At 33.5% G+C, this 16031-nt stretch overlaps 2 protein-coding genes across 2 annotated transcripts; both read right to left on the reverse strand.

Moving 5' to 3' along the window:
* Positions 1-10569: 10569 nt before the first annotated feature.
* On the reverse strand, positions 10570-12785 carry LOC125584052 (probable serine/threonine-protein kinase DDB_G0291350). Its single transcript, XM_048751863.1, has 6 exons — positions 12411-12785; positions 11867-12009; positions 11638-11781; positions 11279-11464; positions 11051-11175; positions 10570-10979 (listed from the first exon to the last, which is right to left on the reverse strand). Exons 1-6 carry the CDS (start codon positions 12616-12618, stop codon positions 10751-10753), a joined length of 1035 nt encoding a protein of 344 aa, XP_048607820.1. The 5' UTR covers positions 12619-12785; the 3' UTR covers positions 10570-10750.
* Positions 12786-13052: 267 nt separating this feature from the next.
* LOC106383362 lies at positions 13053-15689 on the reverse strand. The gene is made up of 3 exons (XM_022697378.1): positions 15686-15689; positions 14230-15604; positions 13053-14124 (listed from the first exon to the last, which is right to left on the reverse strand). The coding sequence occupies exons 1-3, from the start codon at positions 15687-15689 to the stop codon at positions 13053-13055; spliced, it is 2451 nt and encodes an 816-aa protein (XP_022553099.1).
* Positions 15690-16031: the final 342 nt, after the last annotated feature.

Here is a 16031-nt window from a genome sequence, read left to right on the forward strand (position 1 = left end):
AGTAAGATAAAACACCATATATAATTTCTAAATAGACGACAAACAAAAAAATCCAATTCTTGCTAAAATACATGTTAGTTTATATAGAATATTCATTACAAAATACAATTACAAAGTGATGTGTTTAGATAACTGAAACCATATGTTCAACTAACCAAAAACTATTTTACTCAAGCTAATCAGATTTGGTTTTGCATAATCATAATAAGACTCTTATCATTCATATATGTACTTTTCATATATGTATACATATGTACTTTTCGTAGTTAAAGTTTTGGTAAGAATGCCAAAGAAAAACACACATTCACAAGAAAAATCTCAGCAAAAATAGACTTACGAAAACAAGATGAGAGAAAGAGAGAGAGAGTGTGTGATTGTGTGTGCCAGCAAGAGTCCAGCTAGAAGCCGCGAAGGAGAGAAAGTGAAATCTGTTACAAAGAGTGATCACTAATAAGAATTTAATCTTTTTCTTTGCTCGACAAAGAATTATACGTTATTAAATTTGAATTTTTTTATTATAGAAATGCATAACTATTCTTCTACATACACCATGAAAACATTAGAGATGACAAAAAAAAAAAAAAAAAACATTAGAGATGGTTTACACCAGTTAGATGATTGTAATTTGACTAGTTGGTAGAGTCGATGCCTTTAGGGTTTGGTTGCTCTATAAAATATTATATTCCAAACGAGATAGTAAGAGCATCATTAACGGGAGTTTTTAGGACGGGGCTCTTAGCGGAATATAAGAACCCGACTCTTAATTTTTAACTGAAAATGCTAAGAGTCGGCTCTTAAATAAGAGATTTAAGAGCCGACTCTTAACTTTTTCAGTTAAAAGTTAAGAGTCGGATTCTTATATTCTGCTAAGAACCATGTACATTTACAATTTACCAATACTGATCAAACGTTATTTTAGATTTTAATATGAGTTATGAAAGTAGAAATGCAGGACAACACTTATAGCGAATTAATTAAAGTGCAAGTGAAGAATGTTTCCAAGCTTTTTTATTATTACAAAGTTTTTGTTTTTGCGAATTGATATCTCCAATTGAATCAGTATGGTTGGGGAAGGATAATTTATAACTGGTGTGAAAATATTGGAAGATGTGTAGTGAACATTGAATAAGGAGTACCAAAAATGATATCCCTGTGACTTTCCACTGTTCTGTCTTCCTTTAATTTACTGCTATGAAGCCTTTTCTCTTCCTCAAAAGCTCGAACATTTCTCGCTTCCTTTGTCACAACAGCAAATTAAATACTTAAATGTATATAAGTATTTCTTAATATGCAGAAAGTTTAACCATATCAGGATTAATTTAATTCTATCTTCTTCACAAGTATATTTTGGCTCAAATGTTTTGTTTTGTTGTTGTTACAGGATCATGCTGACATGTAAAAGAATTATGGACGATTAAAAAATGAGAATACTGAAAATTCATGACAATGTAAGGATAATTTTCAATATTAATTTAAACAGATGACTTTAGTTATAAAATACTTATTATGTTATCTTAAACGATGATGACTGGAATTTCTAATTAAATGTTTGTGGAATGTTTTCTTACAACGACAATCTTGAGATGTTAAAAACAGCTTGTAAGCCTTTTATGACGTTACTAACTTTGTTATTTTAGTTATAAAACAGGAATTACCATTGCATTAACAATCACTCCCGTGCCTACACTTTTGGGGGTCTAAGGTTAATTATTTTTAAAACAAATACGTTTTCATAATTTTTTTCTAAAAATAATTGAAATTGTAGATACACTAAGTATGTCTATGACAAAAAAAAACATTATTCAAAAGGGATCAAACTAAATTGCAGAGAACAAAATATTTAGACAACAAGCTCTTTATAAATATGTGTATACGCTCTTCTTCTTTTACTTCATGAACCACGGGAAAATGAGCATTTAATTCCCGAAGTATTTGAAATCGGCAGTTTTAATACTCAAGTATTGCTTGCGCATATTTATTCCCCAACTAATAGTTGACTGCGCAAAATTGAGAACAAAATAGTCAACTGTTAACTGATGAACGGAAAAATAACGGTTTCCGTCAACTTTTTAACGGTGGAATATTTTAATCATGATTTTGCGCAGTCAATGATTAGTTGGAGAACAAATATGCGCATATAATACTTGAGTATTTAATTTGCCGATTAAAAATACTTAAGGAATTAAAAACAACACTCTTTTTTTTTAGAAAATCATAATTTGAAATATTCTCAAGTTAGATATAACCAATATACAAAAGTTTTATCTATTAGACAATTATATGTTGTACATTGGATCTCTACTTTAGATGATCATATATAATTATATGTACTTTACACATTCATATATTGTATATCAGCAATACAATGCAAATGTAATTATCTTATGTTATTTTTTATGCTTTTATAAACTAAATAAATCTTTTTCCGGGATTAAATATCTTGTATATTATTTCAAATTATGAACCTTTCTAGCTATGAATTATTTTAAAAATCATCTAAAGTGATTTAAACATGAAGTGCATCAACAATACGATGTAACTGTAATTATTTTGTATTATTTTATATGTCATTGTAAAAAATCAACAATCTATTTCTAAAGGTAAATATCTCTTATAATGATTTTATTTAACTTGAAAATATTTTTACTTATGTGTTTTTTAAAGGGATTGATGTTAGTGACTTTCAATCTTATACGAAATATAAAGAAAAAAATGAGTTTTTAATTCCTCAAGTATTTTCAATCGGAAAATTAAATATTCAAGTATTATATGCGCATATTTATTCCCCAATTAATCATTGACTGCGCAAAATCATGATTAGAATATTCTACCGTTAAAAAGTTGACGGAAACCGTTATTTTCCGTTCATCAGTTAACAGTTGACTATTTTGTTCCCAATTTTGCGCAGTCAACTATTAGTTGAAGAATAAATATGCGCAAGCAATACTTGAGTATTAAAACTGCCGATTTCAAATACTTCGGGAATTAAATGCCCATTTTCCCCATGAACCACTACTGTATTTTGAATATATGGGGCCCCAGATATTGATGTAAAAATGGGAGGCCTGAGGCGATCCCCTTTTTCTACTATGGTGAGCACGGCTCTATTAACAATGATGAACGTTTGTATATTTTGATTTTTAGAATAATGTTATATCCAAATGTCATTTTTTATTAGATAAATGTTGGGGTTAGACTATTACTGGTTGATTATTAGAAGTTTATGAAAAAGGGAATATATCATATAAGGCATGATCATAATTTTGATAGGGAAGTGGAGAACAGTAGATCTATTCACTTTCGAGTTACAGAAGACAGAAGTTACGTTTCGATTTATGATTTTACTGAGTGAAATAAATAGTGATCAGAGACATTATCTTCCATGAAATTGACTTGCGTTATTTATTTCTTTTGTTTCTTCTGAAGTAACTCAACTCCGTAAAAGTAAAAGGTCGTACACAAATAATGTGAAATTTGTCTTTTCGTCCATTTATAATAAAAAAAGAGTTTCATTTAAAATGAGGATAGAATAACTCCTTCAACATGTTATGAGTCTACGTATTTATGTTTACCACTGTGCCTAGTGAAAGTCCTTTAAAATGTACTCAAGCTGTAGTTGTTGACAACAAAATATCACATCTATTCTTTTTGCTGATTTGTGAAATTTATTGATGAGATGTTCTCAAGTAAATTTATTGATCCCCACCGGAAAAAAAACAAGAAATAAAAAGAATCTCTTATGAACCGATTTGCGAATGCTTTAACCAAAATATACATATTTCTTTTCTACTTAAACAGTTTCCTTTTCCTTGTATGCTTAGGATTTTTTTTTCCTAATCACTTTATGATTTGTATACTTTTCATTTATCTATGACGGTCTATTGTAATTCTCTATATGTATAAAGGGCTCCATAATTATGAGAAATAAACAATCTCTTTCTCCACTTAATTTACAACACATTATCAGCACGAAGCTCCCTAATTCTCTGAGTTCTAAAATCGACCAGAAACCCTATTTTCCTTTTCTTTCTCGTTTTGAAACTTTGATCATCATAAACCCTAATTTTTCTTTCTCTCTCGGCGGTTACCCTCTCATCCGATAAAGCCATTCGATACGACCAGTCAATCCGACGACCCGATAGAAGCTCAGTCGATCCGACGATCCGATAAGTACCCGACTAGACGATCTGTTCGCATCCTGACGTACCGACGACCAGGCGATCCCGATAGCGCATCTGATAGACGATCCGACTGACGATCCCGACTGCTCTTCGCGGCCCGACGATCCGATCTGGCACGTACCAGCTCGCGAAGTTCTTCTCGACTCTCGGTGGTCCGTTCAACCCGTTTGGAGGTTAAGGTAAACATCTAAACCCAAAACCTTAAAACTCCAAATCGGATTCTAATAATCCGATAAACCCTAAATCATGTTCTTACATGATTAAAACTCCAAATCGGGTTTTACAAGTTAAAATCCGATAAACCCTCACCCTATATCTATAAACCCTAAATAATATAAATATCAGAATTAGTTATACTATAATTATCAAATCACATATTAAAACTCTAATCGAATATTTTTGAAATCAAAATTGTTTTCGGTTTTGGTCATTAAAGTTTTAAATCTGATTGAATCTGATGCTATGTTGCTAGAATTGTTTGACCGTTAAGTTGCTAGATTTATTATTTTCATCCCGCTAGTTTAATAATTCTGATCTGTTTAAGTCTTGATTAAATCCGACCTGCTTGTTTTTATTAATGCTTTAATCACAGCTAGGATTGATAGATTTATTATCTCATCATGCTTGGTTAATTGTTCATCTGATTTAAAATTGTTTAAACCGACCAGCTTGTTAAAACATTGATTGAATCCGATAGGTTGCTAGCTTGCTTTGCTTATATAATCCGATAGGTTGATAGATTGATTGAGGTTACTTGTTTAAAATCCGAATGATCTGATTGCATGATTCTTGAGGTTTAATATCATCTGTTAGGATTGATAGTTTTGTAATCTGATCTGTTTTAAATAGAAACCCTAAATAATCCGTATAATAGGTTATATTGATCTGATTTGGATGTCTTTGAGAATAGAGAATCTGTATGCTAGGTTGATAGATTCATGATAAAATCTAATGTCTTGAGATTTAAGATTGTATGCTAAGTTCGATTTTATTGATTGATCTGATTAGAAATCATGAAACCCTAATTCTAGTCCTAACCTTAATCCGCATATCTGAAACTTGAAACCCTAAATTCATTATGCTTATGAGTTCTATTAAATTGATTGATCTGATTATATGTTTTTGAGGTTTGATAAATTCGGATACTATATAAATTATTTACACACGGTTTATGCTAAATACCAATCAGCCTTGAAACTGATTCATTGAAATTCATGCTTGAAATCTATATTCTAGTATTGATAAAATCAGCCTTGAAACTGATTGAGTGATTAATGAATCTTTTTTACTAGTCTTGCTAAAATTCATTGATTGTTAAACCCTAATTGCATGATTAATTGAATCTGTTTTTGTTAGTCTTGATAAACCATAATATTATGAGCACATAGAAATAGTATTGCTGAGACTTGCTAGAAATTGACTGATTGATAAAATGCCTTTAAGATTGATATTTTCATTGTCCTCACAAGATTGAAATCCGAATTGATTGTTTTTAAGAGTAAGGCTGCATGAAAATTATACCTAAATATTGAGTGATATATGATTTGAGATGTCGAAAATCAACCTAGATTTTGCTGCCCTAAATCTCTCTGGAGATAATTATTTACGGTGGGCATTGGATACAAAGATTATCTTAAAGTCAAAAAGACTTGGTGAATGTATCATAGAAGGCAATAATGCCAATGAGAAAGATTGATACAGGGAAATATTAATTATTCGCCATCATCTTATTGAGAGTCTCAAAGATCAGTATTTGACAATTGAGAATCCTCTAGACCTTTGGACAAAATTCAAATCGAGATATGATCACCAAAGAAAGGTGTTATTACCAAAAGATATGGAGGAATCTCAGAATCCAGGACTACAAGTCCGTGGATGAGCCTATTGCTAGCTAATAAGAAACAATGAATTGAGACCTCCTGGATCAACCCCATTACCTGAAGCCAATAAGGCCGCAAAGGAAAAGAAAGAATCCAAAGAATCTAACCATGTCCAGGATGATAGACCACACGGCCATGACCGTGGAGGGTAGAAAGGATGTGGTCATGGCCACTATTATACATTTGGCCGTGGGAACCACTATGGCAAAGGCCCTGGGTATCAACCTAATTTGAGCCATGGTCGAGGCAGAGACTGTGGTATATCCTTTAAACCACAAAGCTCGACCAAATCAGTGTGCCATAGATGTGGAATAGGGAACCATTGGGCTAAGATATGTAGGATTCCCAAACATCTTTGTGACTTCTATCAAGAGAGTCTGAAAGGGAAGAATCTTGAAGCCCACTTGGTATATAAAGATGGTAGAGATGATTTTTGATCATGAAAGAGATGATCCTACGGAATATGAAACTTCTGATTGCCTAAAAGAATAATGTTGATTTTGACTTATGTGTTTGTTTTGCTTTTATACTTGCTTTGTTTTATCACTTTGAATTTATTTTATTGCTTTGTTTGCTCTGAACTTAATAAAAGGAATGAATGATTTTTCAAATATATAAGTTTATAAGAAATATAGTTGCGGGTACAACCATTCTCATGATAGGCTACAACCAGACTAAAGAGATGTAATGATTTATATTCACTTATAGAAGCCCATTGAGAGATGTAATGATTTATATTCACTTATAGAAGCCCATTGAGTTTAAAAGATATAAGAGTGGTTTCCATATTGAAACAATGGGCAAAGGAAATAAAAAGTTCCTTTTAGATATATAAAATTCGCTCAAGAACATAGAAAAATGGTCGAGACTATACCTGCATTTTCTACTGGTCTTTACTATGTCAAGATCAGGATGATAGAGGCTAAATGCCTGCGAAAAATATTCACTTTATGGCATAACCGGATTGGCCATCCTGGTTCAAACATAATGTGAAATTGATATACAAATGGGCACACATTGAAAGGAAGAAAAAGTTATCCCAAAGAATCTCACGTGTATAGCATGTACACAAGGGAAACTCATTAATAGGCCATCACCAGTCAAAGAGACTAAGTAAATAATAAACTGGTAAATACATGTCTCAAGCATTTAAATGATTATGGTATGTCCATGGGGGTAAGTGTGGACAATTCCGTGATACATGTCCATACCAAGAACGGCTTGGCCGAAATCTTTTATTAAACGCATACAACAGATTGCTAGACCATTACTTATGAGGTCAAAACTCCCAGCCAGAGCTTGGGCCACACGAAATTTACATGCATCTAAGTTAATACGCATCAGGCCATTTAGTGAGCATAGATATTCCCCATCGATTAGATAACGGGTCAAGAGCCAGACATATCCCATCGTAAGACATTTGGATGTGCCGTCTATATACAAATTACTCCACCACAGAGAACTACGATGAGACCTCAAAGGAGGATGGAGATATATGTTGGATATGATTCTCCCACGATTATTAAGTACCTTGAGCCAAATATGGGTGATCAGTTTGAGGCCAGGTATACGGATTAGGGGGAGAAAGTAATAAGCTGGTAAAAGAGTAAAAGAGATTACATGGAATCAACCATCATTGTCTTGGCAAAATCTTCGGACTAAAGAATGTGAATTAGACGTCCAAAACATAATACATTTACAAAAGCTAGCTAATCAATTGCCAGACTCCTTTGCTGACCCGAAAGAGAGTGACTAAGTCATATATACCAGCTTATAATGCACCAATTCGAAATGAAGTCCAAGAAGGACACAATCAAGTTACTACAGAGTCTAGACAACGTTTGAAACGTGGTAGACCGATAGGTTCCAAATATAAGAATCCTCGGAAACAAAAGAAAGGTGCAGAGAATGATAAACAAATCCGAGGTCGAGGAAACCATCCTAGACATGAAAACAAAGCCGACCGAACATAATGGAACACATAAGAATGTTGACACATAGATGATATATTTATACACAAGGTAGCACTTGAACTAATGGATATAAACGAGGATCACAAACTCACGTCAATATAAGAGTGTGCACTCGTAAGATCAGATTGGATTAAATAGAAACATGGAGTTAGACTATTTAAAGAAGAGAGGCGTATTTGGTCATATAATATAGACGCCATATGATATAAACCAGTGGATATAAATGGGTCTTTGTGAGTAAGAGAAATGAATATGAGAAATCATGAGATATAAAGCACGGCTTATTGCACAAGGATTCTCACAATAGACCAGGAATATGTTATGAGGAAATATACTTCCCTGTGGTGGATACATATACTTTTAGATTTCTAATAAGTCTGGCTATATATATAAGAAAGGAAATTAGATGGTCCACTCGATAAAAAGATAGAAGTACCAGAGATTATTGAGCTCAAAGATAAAACAAGTTCTCAAGAACAACATTGCATAAAGAAATTCGAAAATATCAGTGTATGTTGATAATCTGAACCTCTGGATACATGTCCCAAACAGCTGAATATCTTAAGAAAGATTTGAGATGAAAAACCTAGGCAAAACGAAATTTTGTTTGGGTTTACAGTTTGAGTACATTAATAATGAAATCCTTGTGCATCAAATGACATATACAGAAAAGGTACTCAAGAGATTTGATAAAGAACAAATTCGTGTGCATGGTCCAATGAGAGAGGATGAAGAAGTTCTTGGTCCCGAAATGCCATATCTCAGTGTCATAGGAGTTTTGATGTATCTGGAAAGCTACACTAGGCCAGATACATGTTTTGTCGTGTATTTACTATCTAAACTTAGCTCATATCTGACCTAAAGGCACTGAGACGGGATTAGACATATATTTTGATTTATTTTATATTAACCAGCCCAAAGAAGGGTTAATTGGTTTTGTTGATACATGTTATCTATCATATCTCATACAGGTTATGAAACAAACCATCACATCAACATTAGCCAAGAAATTCGTGAGTATATTTGGCCGCAGGGTTGGAGGTCCATAACTCAATATGTTCGATCAGATTGTGGTCGATGGTAAAGAAAGACCAACTATCATGGGGCAAGCCATAGGCGCGTGTAGTCAAGGTCCATTCGATCAGAGTATAGGATGATCGACAGCTAAGTAACATATTCTACCCAAGTTTTCTTCACCAACGAGTTCTAGAAGACGAGAGGGGTCCAAGTACTTCATTTTCATTCAAGTGACAGTTCAGAAGATCTATTCATCAAGTTACTTCCAACATCAACCTTTCAGTGATGTTCAAATCAGGGGGAGTAATACGTGTTGTACTATTTTTCCTTATCCATGGTTTTGTCCCACTGGGTTTTCCTGGAAATGTTTTAATGAGACAACATCCAAAGCGTGTTACGAGCTCTTATGGTTATAACATTCAAGGGGGAGTGTTATGAACCAATTTGTGAATGTCATAACCAAATAGACATATTTCCTTTCTACTTAGACAGTTTTATTTTCCTTGTATGCTTAGGATTTTCTTTTCTTAATCACTTTAGGATTTGTATACTTTCCATTTATCTATGACGGTCTATTGTAATTCCCTATATATATAAAAGACTCCATAACTATGGGCTTGATTGGTAAATCATTAGCATAAGCATTATGCTCGTCATTATCCAATCAATATTTATCAGAGAAGCATTTAGAAAAGCATTTACAAGATGCTAATGCTCTCCAAATGCTCTTTGCTCAATACTCTCATTTGGAGCTTTTGGTAGAGCATTTACATTTAGAATATATAAAAAAATTTAAAAATTATATATAATTAATTTATTTTTATTTAATATTATAAAAAATATGTTTATAATAAAAAACAAAATTTGCTTTTAAAAAAAAAAGTTGCAATTAAATATTTTTAACTTTTTTAAAAGAACAATATTTCACACTTAAAATATAATATAGTTTAAATAATTACACATATCATTCATTATTTTTAATAACAAAACATAACATAATATATATTTATACATTACATATTATAAAACAAAAACATCTATATTATTTAGAAATAAGTAAATTATATATCATATATTAATTTTTATGATAATATTATATATGAATCATTTACTGCTCTACTAATAAATAAATAATGATAATTTATATATAATTTATTTGTTTTGAATAAATTTTATATTTTAAATAAATTTTAAATTTTTTAAGATAATAATAATTCACATTTAAAATTTAATTTATATAATTAAATAAGATTTATTATTTTTAATAACAAATATATTATTAATATATATTATAATTTAATGTATATTATTTCAAAATAAATATATTATATATTAACTTTTGTGGTAATTTTAAAATTGTATATGTTTCTGCTCTACCAATCAGTTTATTAAAAACTTTAATGAAAGCATACAGCTTCTGCAGCATACAGCTTATACAGCATACTGCTTTATCATCAGCTGTACCAATCGAGGCCTATGAGAAATAGACAATCTATTTCTCCCATTAATTTACAACAGAATCCTAATTGTTCAAAATATATTACCAAGAGAGCAACATAACCATGACTGTCAAAGTATGCATCTAATATGAGATTTTTTCAAAATAGCTAAACATATAAAAAACAAGACAAGGAAATGTATAGAAACTCTTTTCTGTTCTTTTCTTAAACCTCTTTAGAAAACCACCAAAAACTAGGAATCATTTGGTGAATTTTGCGATCAGTTTGTCAACGTGGATGATGATAGCGTCAATGCTTGGTCGAACCGCAGGCTGCGGTTGGAGCATCCAAGTCACAAACTGGTGAAGAGCTTCAGGATAAGAAGCCTTTGGTCCTGCGTTTGGCCATTTTACCTGAGCGTTCACGATTGCAAGCTGAAGACTTCCGCCAGATTCTCCAAGCGCATATTCAAATGGAGACACACCATACCTGCCAAATAAAAACTCCCTTTAGAATTAACTAAACACATGACTTGTTTAATCTTACAAAAATGTATTTACATTATTGCGTATAACGTGCAGCCTAGTGACCAGATATCAGTTCTCTCATCGATATCTGCATTGCTTGGACAATCCCATAGCTCAGGAGCTCGGAAAGGTGCTGAACAATGTTCAGATGTCCATTCCTATAAAAGTCAAAGAATATAACAAGTTCAAGATCAATAAGAAATGGAATATACATAAGAACTAAGGAGTAGTAGCAGCAAGGGATGGATGGATATAGGAGACCTGTAACTGTAAGGCCTCTTGACGGGAGCGGATTTGCTTGCGTGAAGGACGAGCACTCCCAAAGTCCATCAAAATCGCAAGAGGAGGCTGTCCTTTTCTACGTGTTAAAAGCACGTTTCCAGGTTTGACATCATTGTGTGCATACGGTGGGTCCAGAGAGTGCATGTGTTTCAGTCCATCACAAAGCTGCATTGGAATGAATAACTTTCATCAATCAAAACGCTTGCAACTCAGGACTAATCATACAATAAATCACACTAATCGCATAAACAAAAATATGAAAAAATTGCATAAAACCAAAGTTTTTTTCTCTGTCAAGGAGAAAACCAAAGATGGATTTAAAAGAGAGTCTGATATACCTGACGAAATATATGCAAAACATCAGTTGTTGAGAATGTTTCCTTCTTAGCCTTCATCGATGTTGAATTATCCAGCAAGGTCCCATCGAGGTGAACAGGAAACAGCAAGAAGGCCTCGTGTTTCCAACCTCCCTCTTGACCGTCCTAACCATATCAAAAGCAACACACTTTCTAAACCAGACTCTACATTAGCAAAAAAAAAAAAAAAAACAGCCATTGAAAGTTCTACCTTAACGGAAATAATGGCATGATCAAGGAGAGGAAGCAAATTAGGGTGGTTGAACAACGACGAAACACGAATCTCCTCCCGCACCAGTTCCAGCTGCTCCTTGTTCTGAATCAGAATTTTCTTCATAGCATACGTTCCATCAGCTACAATGAAAGAAGTTAACAGAACCAAGGCAAGCTCAATTAGTCAAGTTTCTAGTGCCAATGTAACAATGAGAAACAGAGCTCAAGAATACTATAATGTCAGATACATAGCTGATCATCAAACAGCTGTAAAGGATCAAAACTAATAGATTCAAAAGTCAACTATACTAAAACAGATTCACTGTAATCCTTACGTCTTGCCTAGTTCGATTAATTCGCCCAGAAACAACTCACAAAACAAGAACACCAGAATTTCAGACATAACTACACAAGATCGAAACTGTCTTGTCTTAAAACGAACATACGGTTCCTACATTGATTTAGTTTGATTCCTAGATCAGATTCGATGGAGATAAACGCAGATCAAGGGGCTAAGCAAATCAGCAATTATTAATTCTAACCGGAGAGATGAGCAGGATCCTTGACTTTATTCGCCAGACCACCACCGGAGGAAGCATCGGAGACAATCTCCTTCACCAAGAAGACGAACGCGAAGCCTCCTTCCCCGAGCTGCCTCACGATCCTGAAACGATTCTCGTTGATCCACACGTCGCCTCCGCCGTTCACTGCGTCGTAGAGCGAGTTCAATCCCGACAACGAACACCCCATTATATTCACGACCAATCAATCACACTAACGTTGAAGGAGAAGCCTTTTCGATCTGATGAAAATACTTCAGATCTCGAGTTTTGCCACGTGTCTCTTTTTTCTTTATTCTCTGCGTGTTTTAATTATATGGAAGTGAAAGAGATCGGAGTTGAAGCATTCATGTCAGTTATACGAATACGAGACTGACACATCATTCCGTGCTTTCATTAATTCATTAGTTATATAATTAATTTGTATTTAGAAGGACAATGTTTTTAACTGTTTTGCTGTTACTGTAAGAATTATTTTTATCAGTATAACCGACAAGCAGAGCCGGACCTGAGTTTTTCGTGGCCCTATTCAAAATATAGATAAACTTATCGTAGTTTTGATAATAAAAAACAGCATCGAAAAAATTATAGAACAAGAAGAAAAAAAGAACAGTCTAAACATAATTAATCTTCAAAATACAGTACAATAGTTCTAAAAACACACAACAACAGTTCTACCGATTTTGCAAAAATAACTCTTCTTGCAGTTTTTTCAGCAAAATCATTCATCAAACTTTCATAATTGAGATTTTGAATTAAAGCTTTCTCAATCGATAACATAGCCAATCCGTTTAACCTTTCCTGTGACATAGTAGATCGTAGATAAGACTTTATCAACTTCAACTTAGAAAAACTTCTTTCAGCTGAAGCAACTAAAACAGGAACGGTGAGCATTATCCTGTAAGCAATCCATATACTCGGATAGCTATCCTTCATTCTCTTCAAATAATCCAGCACTTCTACATTCTTCTTGAAAGTCTTTGGCAAAACTTCTCTGAAAATTTTGATTTCCATGAACAAATCATTCCCATCAATATCAGAATCTGCTCCATGCTTAAGAAAAGCTTCAAGGTTAGAACATCTACTCTTCAAAATATCATCGCTTGTTGAGTTGAGCTTTCGTAGACTGAACAAAAACCCAAAAATATTTTCATACTCTTTAAATTGTTCTAACCTTGTTTGGAAAGAAACAATAGCTTGGTCCATCATTTTGAAAAAATAATTGATTCTGAAATCATCCTCCACACTTAGAACCTGACAAACATCATCACCTTTGTCTCGCTCTTCATCAAAATGAGTTTTCCTTTTAATAAGGCGCTTGTTCCTCTTGTTAAACATGGGTTCAATATCCATAGCAATGGCAATTTTTGAAGCTTCAGCTTTTGCTTCTTGAAATCCCATTTCTCTATACTTTTGAAAAAAAGAAACTAACCCCTTTAGCTGAGCAATGGCATCATCGATATCAATATCTTCAGACTGTAGCGTCTTGCTCACAGTATTAACAGCAAACAGAACATCATACCATATAACCAGACCAAACAAGAACTCAAACCCTCCAATTCCATGTGTTTCACTTATCGCAAGACATTCAGCATCACTCTGTGCTCCTGGATCCTCACTGTTTTCTGCAAAGTAAAGTAAGACATCTCTGATTTCTGGAGCTTTAAAACGTATAGCCTTAACGCTTTCGAGGTGACTTTCCCATCGCGTATCTGATAGCGGTTTAAGCGTGAAACCTCCCACCATTTTTCTGTACATCTCCCACCTAGTCGTAGAAGGGTGGAAAAAATTATATAAACGCTGGATAATCCCAAAGAAAGACGTCGCTTTATCAGAAGATTTAGCAATATCACAAATAGCCAAGTTCAGATTATGACAACCACATGGTGTATAAAATGCCCTCAGATTGATATCCAACAATCTCTTCTGTACTCCTTTGTTTTTTCCTTTCATGTTGGATCCATTGTCATAACCTTGTCCCCTGACATCATTAATATCCAGCTTCAAACCAACCAGTGTATCACATAATAGCTCAAAAAGCCCTTTTCCTGATTTATCTTCAACTTCGAGAAAGGTAAGAAAAAATTCTTCAATCTGAACTGGACTCACTGATATATCCACACATCGAATAATGAGAGACATTTGTTCTTTGTGGCTGATATCTGGAGTACAATCAAGAATAACCGAGAAGAATTTTGCCTCTTTAATCTTCTTAATGATTATTAACTTGATTTCAGAACTCAACATTCCAATCAACTCATTCTGAATTTTGTAGCTGAGATAATGGTATCGGGTTTCTCCTTTGGTGATTCGCCTGATGTGCTCCCTCATTACAGGATCAAATTTACCAATCATCTCAATATTCCCCAGAAAATTTCCATTGTTCTCTTGGCCAATTTTGTCATTAGATCCCCGAAATGCTATATTACTCTTAGCCAAATACTCCACCACTGAAAATAATCTCAGTAAAAGCTCCCTCCAATGATTATTCTCTTTTTCGATTTCCTCTTGGACACACTTATCAATTGTCTGATTCTTTTGCAGCCTCATCTCTAGTTCCATCCACTGGCTCATACACATAATGTGATCATGACTGGTTTCATGTTGGCTCAGCCTTATTCCAGTATTATTCCAATCCAGAAATCCAATGCCTCCTAGTTGAGTAGTTTCCTTGTAACGGGTGAACAACTTGCAACAAAAACAATAGATCTTGTCGAATGTTGTTGAATAAACTAACCAACGCCGGTGCTGCATATCTCCATTCTTCATGATCCTTTTGTAATTTCTATGTGAAAAGTGTCTACCACTTTCATTTTTGGGGAAAATATAATCTTCAGATGGTGGTGGGAGAGGACCTTTCTCAACCAAATAATCTCTTAACTTCTGGTCAATTTTTCTCCAATTTCCAGGATCCATAAGATCAAAGGCTGAATCATCTTCTTTAAAATGCTCGTCCGCTGCATTTGAGTTGACATCTTCATCATCTATCTCAGCTCTATCCCTATTCTCTTCTTGATCATGGTTTCCATATCCAGTTCTAACCCCATCAACCTCATCATCTGGTTCAGATCCATCAACCTCACCAGTTTCACTACTATCCTCACTAGTTCCATCAACCTCATGGTCCTCATCAGTTCCAAGCAATGCTGGTTTCTTAAAATACTTTAACAGAGAACCTGACTAAGACTTCACTAGTTCTTCTACTCTTCTTTTCTTTGCTCTTTTTTTAGCTCCAGAAAGGTATATTCTTGATGCACTCATTTTTTTCTGCAGGATGAAGATAGAAAATTTAAAGATTGTAATTCAGTTTTGACATTATAAAAAATTGACTATTAAAAACCTTCAAACCAAAACGAGTAAATCAATTGAATTAGAGATGAATAAACAATATAAGATTTGTTAAACGAAAATAAAATTTGATTTTACCTAAGAATCAAAAGACAAAATCTTTGGTTTTCTTATGAACTTGCTTTTACAGAGAAGGGAAGAAGCTGAAAAGACTGTCTAGTAGCTCGTAAGTTTCCTTTGCTGAGTTAAAATATGATGTTTTTTACTTATTTAAATTTATTATAATATTTACAATTCTTTAAATAAAAAAAATAG

The sequence above is a fragment of the Brassica napus genome, chromosome C3 (genome assembly GCF_020379485.1).
Source record: "Brassica napus cultivar Da-Ae chromosome C3, Da-Ae, whole genome shotgun sequence".
NCBI lineage: Eukaryota > Viridiplantae > Streptophyta > Magnoliopsida > Brassicales > Brassicaceae > Brassica > Brassica napus.

Excerpts from the sequence above, each read along its gene's own strand:
- LOC125584052 (XM_048751863.1), bottom strand. The coding sequence starts at position 12,618 with ATGGGGTGTTCGTTGTCGGGATTGAACTCGCTCTACGACGCAGTGAAC. Across the intron at positions 11,465-11,637 it reads TTTTGCATATATTTCGTCAG|CTTTGTGATGGACTGAAACA; the intron begins GTATATCAGACT and ends ATTCCAATGCAG. Across the intron at positions 10,980-11,050 it reads TGCACGTTATACGCAATAAT|GTATGGTGTGTCTCCATTTG; the intron begins GTAAATACATTT and ends TTTATTTGGCAG.
- LOC106383362 (XM_022697378.1), bottom strand. Across the intron at positions 14,125-14,229 it reads TCTTTCTTTGGGATTATCCA|TCACCTCGAAAGCGTTAAGG; the intron begins GCGTTTATATAA and ends GCGATGGGAAAG.